Below are 14,915 nucleotides of genomic sequence, written 5' to 3'. Positions count from 1 at the left end.
AAACAGCATTCATTAAAGTGATACATATAATTTGTGCTTTTTAAAGGAAAGAATCTTAGGAAATGTCCTGTTTGTACCTAATTTTATTAGATTCAGCTGATTTAAGAAACAGTAATGATGCTGTGTTAGGGTTTTGCCATTTAGGTTTATAGAATTCTCTGGGCCTGCAACATAGAGGGATAGATAATTCTGTCAAGAAGTAGGGTTAGTTGTCATGACTTTTCTTAAAAGCTTCTTCTGAAAACAGTTTCCCTTCTCTAATTTATTACCTGATAGTTTGATATAGAATTAATAGAATTTAACTGGTTTGTATGTGTGCCTCATTCTCCAAAATAATGAAATAGCCTAAGCACCCACAATTGTTAAAATATTTAGACGAGTAGATAAAGTAAGTTTAGATTCACATTGGAGAAAATTACTTAGGCTTTTAATTAGATACCATTCTTAACATATGAAAGGACTTATAAACCAAATTTCATTTTAGTAAACTGTGAAAGATCTCTATGTAGGTAGGTAGCTTTTGTGTTCAGATTCAGGTCACTGTCACCTATGTTCTTTTTCTCTGTTGAAAACAGGAGCAAGTAACACTGCTGACACATTATTTCAAGAAGTGTTAGGTCGAAAAGACAAAGCAGATTCCACTAGGAATGCCCTCAATGTGCTGCAGCGATTTAAATTTCTCTTCAACCTTCCTCTCAATATTAAACGGAACATTCAGAAGGTAGAGTATATACAGCCATAGATGCTGCCGGTGTTAAAGCTGCATTAAGGTATTTTAGGTTAACCAGTGTGCTTACTGCTCTTTCCTGACAATCTCACGTTGTTTCTTCTTTTCAAGGGGGATTATGATGTGGTTATTAATGATTATGAAAAAGCCAAGTCACTCTTTGGGAAAACAGAGGTGCAAGTTTTCAAGAAATGTAAGATATTTTTTTTGTTACTTCTAGACCTTTCCTTTGCTTTCGTAAGAAGAATATGGGGTGTATATTCTACAAAGAGTGCTGCTTGCATCTTAGATCTCGTTTATGTGGTGCTGTCTTTAAAATGTAAAACAATTAGTTCAAAATAAGCACAAGTTTTCTTACTGCTCTGTAGAGGGAATGAGCACTTATGGTGGGGGCTGGTCTTAAACACCCTGCTGTTTATTAACCACAGTGCTAGTGAACGCTTTCATGCTAGCAGGAAGCAGTGACGAGCATTTTAGAGATGTGCAAACATGCATTTCAGTCTTCCCTCTTCAAGCTGAAACAGTGTATTTATGAGTTCTAATCTAACTCTAAAGCAAACTCAATACTTCTAAAAATTACTTTGAATACCAGGTTTACAAAAGAAAAGCTTAAATATCTTACGGTTAAAAACTTATTAACTAGGAGAAATACCATAGGTCTTATTAAATTTAAAAGAATTAAACCCATAAGGTCTCAAAAAGCAGAATTTATTTCTTTACTGTGGTGAAACTTACATGCAGTGAAATGCACAGACCTTACGTGTTACAGGTCACTGAGTTCTGGCGAATGCTTGTGCCTCCCATACACTTGGGATGGTGTGTTTTGATCTCTCCACAAAGGTCCCTTGTGTGTCTTCTCAATCAAAAAGCAACCAGCATTCCACTTTCTGAAATTTGATTTTAAGTTCAGTTCTGTAAATCTTGCATCTTTTAAAAATAGATTATGCTGAAGTAGAAGCAGGAATTGAAGATCTAAGAGAATTACTTCTAAAGAAATTGCTCGAGACTCCATCAACCTTGCATGACCAAAAGCGTTACATAAGGTAAAACTTCTGCAAGAATTATGACAGATTGTGTATATGTATGGGATACATTGTGAAACCTGCAGAGCTTATTGGGGGCATTCAGGAAATTAATGAAGTAGTGAAAGGGAAGACAATAAAAATTTGGAGGTATTTGGTATAGGACATGAACATTGCTTGAATATGAATAAATAGGGAGCAGTTATGAGAAGGAAAGATGACCTGCCGGGTTGACCAAAGGAAAAACAATCTCATTGCGCAGTCACCTGTTTCTCCACATCTGACTTCCCGGTGGTCTGGGTGCTGCACCCTGCAAATGCCATGCTCCGTAAGTAGGTGTTCCACTGTGGGAAATTAGAGCTCGGGTGTGCCGTGGCTTGACGGTCTCAAAGGATATGGACTTACTTTCTGCTGAGCTATCCTAAGTGTGGTCTGTTCTCAGAATAAGCTGTTATTTCCCAAATTCAATGACTTTTTTAATTAGTGAAATTTACTAAAAATTCAGTAGCTTGAAAATGAAATAGACTACGTATTTGTATACATTTGCCTGTGGCCATTGAAAATACTGTCTTTAGGCCTGGGAAGATGGCCTGGCCCCAACACTGGTGGGAGGGACTAATGACCTGCACTTAATTGTCTTCTAGTGATGGGAGCGGTGGGGGCAGATGTAGAACAAACAGGGTTTAGTAATGGAGCCGAGAGCAGTGAATTTGACTGCTGCTGCTGGGAAATGCAGGCTATCGGCACACTGGACTGGGTCCTAACTGTGTTTTCTTTCTGGCCAAAGGGCCCAAGTGGGCAGAGGAACCTGGGCTTGTCCAGCACACACAGCCAGGGCACCTGCTTCTCGGGTGTCACAGGCCCCCCTTGCCTGTCTGAGGAAATGTATACACAAAGAACTTTCCTGGATGCAGAGAGAGTGGAAGTAAACACGGCATGAATCAGCCAAGTACCTCAGAGTTTTGCTGTTTGTGCCTCAGAGGGTTAGCTCCCTTGTCACATGTGAACAAGCTAAATTTACACTCAACTCCTGAGTCCAAAATCAAGAAGGCATTGAGAAATCTGGTGATTAACTTTAAAAATTACATTTTTAGCATTAATGAATAGAAAAATAAAATCAGATCAGAGCCAGGTCAAGTGTGTTTGACTTTAACGTCTAAGGTGATAGGGCCTGTGAGCACCAGGTCAAGCCAGACAGCCTGGGCACAGCCACGTGTCAGGTTGTCGCTGCCGTGCATACTGCTGTTTGTCTAACTCTCCCCTCTCCTGGTAGCTCAGCCAGAAGCAGAGTGCCCCTCTCTTCTCTCTGTGGCAGTGTGGCCCTGCTCCTGGAGCTGCTTAGTCACCAAAGAAAAGGGCTGAAAATGCTTTTAGGTTCCCTTTATTTTCCCCAGAATTGAGCCCATTCTCATTGAAAATGTGCTTCCTTAAATTCTAAAACGCTTAATCTATGCTCGTCAGAATTAAGATTCTTTACCTCCCTCCCTTTCTAGAAAGCCTCTTCCAAAAATGTTCTCCAATATGTCATTAAAAAGAAAGGCAATAACCTCTACATTCTGAACAAAGATCTTTGTAATGAAACTACCAGTTTCAAGCTTCGTATTAAAAAGAAAAGAGATGTACTGGAGTCTAGAACAGAATATCACACTTTGTAACGGGAACATTCCCTAAGATTTTTGAGACAGGAACTTCACTTTTCTTCATAAATATTTCTAAGAGCCTTCAGTTTCATATTAAGCTGATAGAGGATTATTAAAAAATTCAGGGCCATACTGTATATGTTAAAGAGATTTAGAATTTTAGAAGTTACAAAGCAGATTTACTGGTCTCCTGCTTAAGGGCCCCAGTGCTACAGTGACTGCATTCTTAGCCAGTGTCTTCACGGTGGAAAGGCAGCAGCTTCTGTGAGGGAACACTGCTCTGCCTTACTGTGGACAGAGAACGTGGAGGGGTGAACAGAAGTGCTAGGTGCACTGCAGGGCCCAGATGCACAGCAGCCATACAGACAGGGAGAGTGTTACAACTGCTGTTCTCAGCTGGAAAGAACAGATCGTGTGTTCTTAGGAAAGTAAAGACACAGACTACTATTTACTGCATTTATATCCCAGTTAATAAAAGAGTCAAGCTCTGTGGGAGAGGAAAAATCAGATTGGATTTGGGGAGCTTGTTTGTATTGAATTCCTCATAGTAAGCTAAATGTAATTTGTTGGAATGTGGTTTTCTTCTGAGGATTATGTTCTCCCAAATGAGGAAGGCTCTTAGGTGCCTTTTTTATATGGGTAAATCCTTCCTTTAAGTTGGCTTCCTCCCACTCAGCACATAGACACAACTGTTTGCAGCCCCTGGACAGTCGCAGGGAGGACAGACAACCACCCCAGTGCTTGGCAGGCAGAATTGCTGCTCCTTGGGGAGTCGGGCCTCTGAGCCATTAACTCCTGAGGGTCAGGGTTGGCGTGGGGCGTCGCTAAATGCATACCAGGATTCTGCTCACCATCTTGTTTGTTGTGAACTTATTACAAAATGGGTTTGTTTCTCCTCTGATTAGCTGCTAATTGAGATGTCTGAGTAATGAGTGCCCACTCCTGAAGAAATGCGGGCGTGCCCCACGGTGATCAGGACTTGGTTAAGGTCACAGCTTGTAACCATCAATGAACATTTATCACAGACCACAAATTTTTAACCTCAAGACAAAAGAAGCTGAGGGTTAGAAAGTATTTTAGGGTGATAAGCCCGTTCAAGCATGCTTCTGGAGTTGACGCGTGTGTATTATACAGGGCTCAGAGCCAAGCGAGTAATGTTTGACAGAAAAATTTCCGTTGAAATACATTTAAATTTTCTAGATGGATGTGGGTATTTCTTGTGCAAAGAAAACTTTAAATATTTTAAGAACCATTGAAAGTCAAGAAAGTGTCCATCTGCACTACATTTCATAGAGAAGTTGTCCCTCTGTTGTGAATTAGTTTACACCCTAGAGGTAAGTACATATTGTTAGAGACCTTAAGTTTCAGTGGTCTCTAACATAAGTCATCTCAGGACAGTGTCACATTGCCATCCAGTGGCCGTATTTCATACCAGAGAGGGGAGATTTTCCACTCAGTGCCCTCTGCTGGCTTCCACCTAGGTTAAATGAAACAACTCTCAAGTAATAGAAACACATGAGAGAAGTGACTTTAAATTTAAAGTTAATTTTTCCTCTTCCTCACAAAAAAAAAGAACAAAACGTACCCCCGGTTTAGGTTGAGCAGCTTTGCATGATAAATGCTTACCATAATGTGGTTTATAGGAGTGGAGTGGAATAGAGGGATGGCCAGTGGATCTGCTGCGGTTGATAAATGGGAAGTGTACTTGCTTCTGAGACCACTGGTCAGCTGGTTTCTCCTTCCCCCACTCTCTTTATCTTTCTCTTTGTCTCCCCTCCTCCCTTTTCCTTCTCCCTCTACCTACCCCTTTTGTTTTTCTTTAAATAGGAAAGATAGAATAAGTTTAAATGTGAAGTGTTCTTAAGTTCTAAGTGTTCTTGACTTAGGTAAAGAGATAAATTAAAAGCCTGCAGCTGGGGCTGCAAAAATGGCTCAGTTGTTGAGAGCACTGGCTGCTCTTCTAGAGAACCTGGGTTTGATTTCCAGTAACCACGTAGACGTTCACAGCTGCCTGTAACTCCAGTGCCAGGGGACCCAGGACCATCTATGGAACTCCACAGACACCAGGGACACTATATACATAACATAGCCATGTGCGTATACATGAAATTAAAAACAAAAAAACCCACAGCTTTATCATTTTCTGTTGAGTGAAAACAATTTAATGTATTTCATTATGAACAAAATATTAAAGGCAAATATTGACAAGTGCTTTTCTAGTTAGTTGAGTTTTAGTTTTTCTTTAAAAAATGATAGTGCTGACACACCAGTCTTTGCCTTTGCTGTTATAACAGGAGGCCTCTTGCTCTTTGCTTTTTCAGGTATCTCTCTGACCTCCATGCACCTGGTGACCCTGCCTGGCAGTGTATTGGAGCTCAGCACAAGTGGACGCTCAAACTCATGCAAGACTGCAAAGAGGGCCACATGAAGAGCCTAAAAGGCAAGAGATTCTCTTCCACTTTACTTGTTAATGCTTAGTAGTTAATAGAATGGTGACAAGATTTTTTTTGTTTGTTTTGTTGATGTTGTTTGTTTTCTGTTTTTCGAGATAGAGTTTCTCTGTAGTTTTGGGGCCTGTCCTAGAACTAGCTCTTGTAGACCAGGCTGGCTTCGAACTCACAGAGATCTGCCTGTTTCTGCCTCCTGAGTGCTGGGAATAAAGGTGTGTGCCACCACTGCCCGGCTTGAGATTTTCCTGATATCGGTAGCTGTCTTCATTGCTGTTGGCCCTCTACCCCGCTGTTTAGCACTCTACCTAACAGTGGGTGCCAAAAATAAGGGAAAGCACTCCTAATAAATCTGTGTTTTTTGTTATCTAGTAGTATTGGCAAAACTTTTATTTTATTTGATGGGAGAGTTAAATTTTATAAGGGGTTGACATGATGCATGATGCTGTAGAAACTGTACTGGTCCTTGATAAGTTCCCCTTTTCTTCAGGCCTGTCAGAGTCACCTGTGGACTAGGTGGGTACCAAGTGCTAGACAGACAGTGGTGTAAGAGAAGCAGGCCTTGCCTCCTGGGGTCCCTGGAAGAGGAAGGGCAATGTGCTAACATGCAACTAGGCAGTTACAGCGACAGTGCTGGGACAAGTGAGTGAAAGGGAAACGACAAAGCTTCTGAAGGAAGGCAGCGGAGGAGAGTGTCTCAGACAGTTGGTTTTGACAGCTTAGAGAGGCTCCAGGTTAGCTGAGAACTGGAAGGAACTGCCAGGAAAGCTCTAGCTTGAGAAAGGAACCACTGCCCAGGACTCTGAGGTAAGTGGGAAGAAAAATTAAAAGTGTATTTGTGTGCAGGTTTGTTGGCATTTCTTTGTTTAATTCTGTCACTCAGCAAATATATGTTGCTGACTGTGCTTAAGATACTGTTAGTTGTCAGTACAACCCCAAGGGTCTGATTTGTGTCTACATGCTAAAGGAGGCAGAGGTAACTGACTAGGTGGGGTGCTGTAGAATATGCCTTTTCCTCAGATAAGAAAAATTCTGAGTGGCGCGGTAGCTTACAGGAGCAAATTCTGATCCTAGCTTTGATGGTTGGTGAAGTGGTGTTGTGCGATCTCTATTGGGAGGAGGAAAAAAAATCTGAACTGCATGAAAAACTATTCTAGGAAGAACATAAGGGAGCCAGAGAGAGACAGCCTTGTGTTCTCTGTGGCTGGAACTGAGTGCTGATAAAAGCAGCAAGAGTCGGGCTACAGTTAAGATGAACAAATAATGGACTTTGATGGCTGTCTGGAGAGGTTTGGAGATTGTCCAGAGCAGCAAGGGGTCATGAAATGATGACAAGCAGGGAAACATGCTATCTTTGACTTCCGTGTGGAGAATAGATAAGAAGGAACAATTCTATAACAGGGTTGGTGAGGTTGGCAGGTGTCAGCAATTGACCTAGCATAGGGTAGGGAACGTGAAGTGCGAGGGTGGGGTCAGGGCTCTTTAGGAAATAGAATGGGCAGGACTAGGGCTGGAAGTAGGAACAGGAGGACGAGATGGAGGATGGTGCCTCCTAGAAGTCTACATCTGCCTGAAGTAGCTCATTAGCGTGGCGGCCCTGTTAAGAACTGGGGAACTTAGTGCTTACCCCAGCTTGAATTTGACAGGTGAGTTTGGAATTGTCTGTCATGAAAGAAGACAATGAAGAGTAGTTAGATTCAGAGACTTGGAGGTGGTTTGTACCGAGATGGTCCCTTGAAGTTCTTGCATTTATTCATGAAGATGGAAAAAGAAAGAAAGAAAATCAAGGACAGAATCCTGAGGGGCCTCAGTGAATGGCTGGGAGGAGGAGAGCAGCCTGGACTGGCAGAGGTGAAGAGGTGGCCACAGGAACAGCACAGCGGCCTGACAGCGTAGTTTGAGAAACAAAAGAGCTAGAAGGACAAAGAACTTCATTGCTTGAGCACTGCGTGCTCCTGGTGTCCTTGGTGAGTGCAGCTTCAGAGCCTTAGGCACCTGGGAAGGGAAGGAATGGCAGCCAGGTCCCCGGAATGTGGGGGAGCAAACAGCATGAGGCCAGCGTTGTGGGTCCTGGAGAAGTGGCTGGGAAGATACCAGCCTTCATTGGTAGTGAGTTTGTCATTAATGAGCTGTCTTGGGCTTATGTAATTTTCAGTTCCAATTCTGTTTCCATGTTTGATACTTTGGAAACCCCATGTATTTGAAAGGATGCCACTACCTCAATTGCTCGTAATAGTTTTAACAATTCTTAAATTGCTGTAAGGGAAGGTAAAAGCATCTTAAGAGTGCCAAGCAGTCACTTCTCAGTCTGCTCAGTTCCATAGACTGACCATCAGAGCCTCGGAAACCTTTTAACATCTGTCATCTACTAGTCTCTACTCAGGCATGCCCAGCCTTTGACATTAGGACAGAAAATTGTGCTCTACAAAGTTCAAGTTCTCAATCTTGAGAGTCAAAAAAGCAAAACAAACAAATCCACCCAATAGACAGACAAACAAAACAAATCCAGTGTTATGTAAATTTATGGCTATGTGATAGCTACATTCATGGCTGTCAGTGGCTCAAGCAGCCCACAGGTTAAAGACTGGATATGCCTGCCCAATTCTCTGCTGGCAGAGGACAGATACAGGTCACATGTAGCCAGGCTACATCATCAGTGTCCTGCCAGAGGCACAGGACAGTGGTAAGCAGACCTGCTGGAGCTTTGGGTTTATGAACACATAGTATTTTCAAATGCCATAAGTAGGTTTGATTATAATTGTGTAAAGATTGGGAAGTGCAGAGAGACTTTATGAAATCATATTGCAGGGGTTCCTAGCCTGGTAGCAGGAGGACAAGAGAGGTTTCTGGAGCCGTGATAATGGCGCTCAACACTGTTGTCACTTGCTGGCTACACACAGAATGCCTTCTGACAGTGGATTGTCTTACCTGCCCTTGTTAGAAACAGTCTGAAGATATAATTTAGTATGAAAGTATGCAAATGTCTGGGATATTTCTGCATGCTTGTTTGAAAACAACGTCCCTGAAAGTCTCATGCCACTTCTGTCCGAGAGCTGATCACCAGTATTCTCCCACTCAGAGATCTGAATCTTGCTTTCCTCCATGTGTGACCCTTGTGTGTATTAGACAAGAGCTCTTTCCTGCTGTCTTCATGTTCTGCATTGCTATATATATTTGTATTGATGCGCTTAAAAAATCAGCGTTTCAAAAGAAGAGGTGAAAAGCTTACATGTAATCAGATCCCTCTAGTTTTTTTCTTGAGAGTCTGTGTAGAACTTCGCCATTAGAGAGAATATTAGTTACAAGCTTTACCTAGTTCATTTCATAGCTTTTCTCAATTGAAAGTAAAATATGGTACCTTACAGCTCCTTGAACCCACTCTGTAGACTTCATGGCAATACCATTTAATTTCCTAGGCAAATTTAAATGGGTTGTTATTGAATTTAATTTTTCAGAATTTAGCCTTCTGAATATGCTTAAATGTACCTTTTTGCTAATAAATACTAATATGAATTATTCAAGTAATTTTTATGTTTTTTAAAAGTAAACTTTTTAAAGATTTATTTATTTATTATGTATACATATATTCTGTTGGCCAGAAGAGGGCACCAGATCTCATTACACATGATTGTGAGCCACCATGTGGTTGCTGGGAATTGAACTCAGGACCTCTGGAAGAGCAGTCAGTGCTCTTAACCTCTGAGTTACCTCTCCAGCCCCCATTCAAATAATTTTTAAACAATAGTTTTTATTCCTTGAAAGTTCCTAATATTTATACAGTGTATACTGACCATATCCCTCCAATGTTACCTTCTTCCAGTTTCCCCTGTGCCCCAACCCATCTCCCTCTCAACTTTACAACTTTTTATTTTTTCTTTTGTTGTTAATATCCCCAAGTCCAAATAGTGCTGGATGTAAATAATTTTTATATATAACATTTAATTAAAAGACTGATGTGATCTCTTGAAGAAGCAGTTTGTATTATTTCATTTTAGAAAAATTCCTGCATGTGCATGCACACACACAGTGTTGGGGACTAAATTCAGGACCTTATGTATACTGGCAGCCACTGAGCATATTTGACAGCAAGATACACACCCACATACACACACACACACACACACACACACACACACACACACACGCAATTTCCCATATACCTACCTTAGTTTAATTAGTTTAATCTTATAGCTGTTCCCTCACCTGCTACTTTCCTCTTCTTCATTCTTTATTATTTGAAGTAAGTCACATAATTATCTATAAATTTTTCAGAGGTGATGGATATTTAAAATTTTAAATTAAAATATCAGTATTAGTTCTTGAAATATTATCAGTAATTTATTTCAATTTGGGAGCTTCTATTTCTTTGTTTATTTGTTTGTTTTTGAGACATGATTTTTTTATGTAGCCCAGGCTGGCCTAGAACTTGCAGTGATCCTCTGGTCTCCCACTTCTGAAACCTTGGAATTGCATGTGTATGCCACCATTCTTGGTATTAATGACTTACAAATAACAAACATCTGTCAGTTTTCAAGTTCAGTTTAATTTTCTCCAGTATTCTTTCTATGTATTTATGCCATCTCTTTTTACACTTTATCTTAGCCAAAAGTCAAGAAGCAATGATACCATTACTTCTTAACTGATACTTCTGTAGACATATTGGCAATTGTGCCCTGTGCACAAATTGAGTTTGTTTTCTAGCATAGAAGAACCAATGAGAAAATACATCAACTTTGATCCTTTGCACATGGATGTTTTCATGTCAGCATTTTGTGTGTATATGCCATTGAATATGTTACCCCTTTAATACATGCTTACGGGTTGACAGGCAGTGTAATGATGGTGACATGTTTCTGTGTGTGCGAGTCTATATATAAAACACATGCCTTAGTATAAGTTTACAGGGAATAAGCAGATGTTCTTTCATGTGATCAATAGTTGCTGATGAACTTTTATCAGATACTTACAATTTTCTTAGTTAAGCATGCAGTCATGTAAGGGAGCATGGAAGAAGGTCCACTAAATATATGGGTCCTCCATCAATCTTACACAGTGATGCGATGGAGTGGGAGGGAACTAGAGAGATCTATAGCAGTGGCTGCTCAGGTCCGGTTCCTTTGTGAGGAGGTGTCACAGGAGTCCGAGACAGACGGACCTTCTCCATGCACTGAAGATGGGAAGGAGGAGCGTGTGTCCACATAGGTGTCACACCGTGCTGCTCTTGCTAGGTCTGCGAATCCCGTGTCATTCCTCATCTCCCTGTGCTCACTGCACTGTTGCAGCAAATGTTCCATCAGCCGGGATTTCATTGGTGGGAAGGCAAGCTGGCCGCAGCTGCTAGGAATACCTGTGCTGAAACTTCCCGAGCTACATAAACCACTTTGACTTGCTGTGACTTTTGGTGCTCGTTTCTGTCACAGGTGGATTTTATTAAGGAAAGGCGGTATAGTACTAACTAGGAATCTCCAAAGTGATACGCTTAGGATATAAGCGCTCTGAGTTGGCACGCTTGAGAAGATGAAGGTGACTGCTAGAAGGGCCCAGAAATTATAGTTGGATCTGAGCAGGGCGTCTCTTCCTTTTCGTCTAGTGCTATAGGACCCAAGGGTGGCAGGGGTGGAAAAGCTTACATGCTGGCACCTGTGGCTTGGTTTAACAGAGTAGCTGATTGCCTGCCAGGCCCAGGCCTGGTGGCATTGATTGTAGCCTCTGTTGAAGGCTCCTGCATGTGAGAGGATAGTTAATATTCCACCTGTCAGGTGCTGCTTAGAAGAGGCGCTCTGTATTTCATGTAGAACTCCATTGTCAGAGTGCCGCGGTTCCCACAGTGAAAGCTCGTAGTCTGTTCCCTCTAGAAACAGTTGGTCTTAAGGCTTTCTATTACAGCTGTTAGACGACTAACTCTGGAGAAGAGAAATGGATGCAGTGTTTTAAACCCAAGCCAAACAGTGGCTAAGAACTGAGTTTGTGAAATAAAACCCAGTTTTAAATGGAGAGACTGTAAAAGCAGGGAAGGAATTCTTGGTGTCTTTTTGACCTGTACTGAGGACTGGGATGGGCTCTCCCGGGGATGTCAGTTGTTACTGTTGCCCTGGTAGATGCTGCTTATCAAATGAAGGACAGTCAGTGGGAGGGTTTGCTGACTTCCTCACAGAGCTGGCACTCCACATATCCTCCCCATGCCCACTTCGCTGGGTCCTGGCCCTGAAACCCAAGTCTGATCTTTGGACTTTTCTCCATTGTAAAGTATTGGGATAAAACCAATGTTTTATGTTGGAGAAACATAAGTATTTTTAGTTTTTTCACAATTTGATGATTTATGCACATTATAAAACCCTATCTTGAAAGTTTAAATACATAGAGGATTTGAGTATGGTGTTTTTGCAGCCTGAGCTTGAGTGACCATCCTGCTTCTGGTGCCCTGAGTGCAAATGTCAAACTTTTTCCATTGCATCAGGATTGGTCTCTAGGAATTCCTATGAAATAGGTCCAAAATTAGCGTACGCCTTAAGGTTTCCTGGCAGGAAAAGGCTTTGGTTAGCCCCCTGCTGGACCTCTCCAATGGACTTTGAAAGGTGGTCTTCAAAGGTGTCTTTTCTTTTGTTCCTGAGATGGCTTGATTGTAACTCTTCAGAGCAGCTGGCTGTCTGGTAAACTGGGGGAAAGGCCATCAGCTGCTCTGGCATCTTGGGAGCTGTGCTCTAATTAGGACTTCCAGAAGGACTTCCTAGAATTAGGGCTCAATGGGAGACACTTAGAAGAGGAGCCAGAACTTATGTAAGCAGTGAGTCCTTAAAAATAGATACACAGCAGAAGGAGGGAGCATTCATACACGGCTCAGGTTGTCTTTGAAGACTTGGAGGGGGCATGTCTCCCCTTAGCAGTTTTTTCTCAGTTCACAGTGGCGTGTGGGCTGTGGGCTTTGCACCCAGCGGAAGTGGCTCAGGATCCGAGTGCTCAAGGTCTTGAGTTTGATGCCCAGCACTAAACCCAGGAGCCAACAGCCTAAGATTTGAATGATTTCAGACATGTAGCAGTTTGTTAAATACTGAGAAAACTATAATACTTGTTTCTCCAAGGGCCTTAAGATATAAAGGTTCCGTTTCAGCTGAGGCTCATTGAATAATAGTATTTGAAGTTTAATTGTCTTTATACAGTATAATTCAACTATGCTTTTATTGATACTTGTCTAAAAAGTATACTTGAAGTTATCTTTATGTACCATTTTATTCATAAATATTTTAAATAATGGGGCTAGTAATACAGTTCTGATATTGTCCTAATGGAAGAGTAGGTTGTTTTTCTTGTATTTGTTTAAGTTGCAGAAACTGTTAGCTTCATTGAATTTTCTTAGAACTATAAAAAATAGTTCCTTACTTAAGAAGGTACTCACTCATATTTGGTTTCTAGCCATATTTTAAGGACAGTGAGCTTATAATTCACAATCCTAGAGAAGCTAAATGAGAACGTGAATCCAAAGACAAACATATAGGCATCCCCCTGAATATTAACCTTCATCAGGCGATGAAAGGAGACAGAGACAGAGACCCAAATAGGAGCACCGGACAGAAATATCAAGGTCCAAATCAGGAGCAGAAGGAGGGGGAGCACGAGCAAGGAACTCAGGACCGCGAGGGGTACACCCACACTCTGAGACAATGGGGATGTTCGTTCGGGAATTCACCAAGGCCAGCTGGCCTGAATCTGAAAAAGCATGGGATAAAACCTGACTTGCTGAACATAGCGGACAATGAGGACTACTGAGAACTCAAGAATAATGGTAATGGGTTTTTGATCCTACTGCACGTGCTGGCTCTGGGGGAGCTTGGGCAGTTTGGATGCTCAACTTACTGAACCTGGATGGAGGTGGGCGGTCCTTGGACTTCCCACAGGTCAGGGAGCCCTGATGGCTCTTCGGGCTGATGGGGGAGAGGGACTTGATGGGGGGGGGGGAGGGGGGGTGTGGTGGGGGTGAAGAGGCGGAAATCCTCAAATAAATAAAAAAAATAAAAAAAAAATTTTAAAAAAATAAAAATAAAAAACACTGATACATATCTAACTAAAAAAAAAGAAGGTATTAGGTATATGTTGTACATATATTAAGTACTTTAATAGAAATCATACTTTTTATTTAAAGTTACAGTGTGATAACAGAGTGCTTACATTGGCTTTAGAAGAGAGAATATTTAGCAGGATTTGGTTACCAGCTTTAAGTCTGGGAGCTCTATGGGGACACACAGGATAAAGTGGGTGCAGGAGAGGGAAGCATGGGAGAAGTGCTGATTCCAAAGCCATCTTCTCCCAGCCAGGCCTTTTTTTTTTTTTTTTTCTCAGAAGGAGGAAGAGCATCATGAATTGGATTCAGAGTGCACAAGTAAAAAATTGTCACTTTCAACTGGCATAGGTATATATAAGCAGTTGTATTTGCTAGAATATAGATTGGCACTTTTGAACACAATTGATTGTAGATTATACACACACACACATAATTTGATGATTGTCTTAGTTCCCTTTTCTGTTGCTCTGATACAACACTGACCAACAGCGCATGTGGTAGAGGGGAGGGTTTGTTGCAGTTTCTGGACTATATAATCCATCATTGAGAAGTTAGGCAGGAACTCAGCAGGCACTGAGGCAGAAGCTAAAGCAGAGGACTATTGCCCTGGGCTGACATCCCCCACAGTAGCCTGGGTCTTCCCAAATCAGTCAGTAATCAAGGAATTCTGCACAGACTTGTCTGCAGTCCGGTGTGATGGAGGTATTTTCTCAGTTCAGGCTCCTCTTCCCAGATATCTCTAACTTGTGTCGAGTTGACAGAAAACTAATAAGCACAATGACAGTTTACCTTTCAAAGAAAAATTAAGACACGTAATTAGTACCAGTAATTTAGGCACATTTTAAAAAGGGGGTAAAGACTTGAGGAATTTGGTTTGCCTTAGGAGTGGCATTCTGGGTCTGCACAGTGAAAGGAGAACTGCATGCCATAGGGAATAGCTGGAGGTGTTCTCTCCTTGCAAGAGCACCTTTGCTACGGGTGCCCAGCGGCTGGCCCTTTGTGCCTTTGCCACGGGTGCCCAGC

At 41.8% G+C, this 14,915-nt stretch overlaps 1 protein-coding gene across 1 annotated transcript in view; it reads left to right on the top strand.

Moving 5' to 3' along the window:
* Exoc2 (exocyst complex component 2) overlaps positions 1-14,915 on the top strand; it is a 136,262-nt gene that overhangs the window by 34,061 nt on the left and 87,286 nt on the right. Inside the window, exons 7-10 of the mRNA XM_013349120.2 lie at positions 576-721; positions 839-920; positions 1,668-1,770; positions 5,711-5,829. Coding sequence (XP_013204574.1) covers positions 576-721; positions 839-920; positions 1,668-1,770; positions 5,711-5,829 — 450 coding nt within the window. The remainder of the gene's footprint in view (positions 1-575; positions 722-838; positions 921-1,667; positions 1,771-5,710; positions 5,830-14,915) is intronic.

Source organism: Microtus ochrogaster, chromosome 16 (assembly GCF_000317375.1).
Source record: "Microtus ochrogaster isolate Prairie Vole_2 chromosome 16, MicOch1.0, whole genome shotgun sequence".
NCBI lineage: Eukaryota > Metazoa > Chordata > Mammalia > Rodentia > Cricetidae > Microtus > Microtus ochrogaster.
Note: the sequence above shows the minus strand (reverse complement) of the source record. Positions and strands in the feature narration are given on the sequence as shown.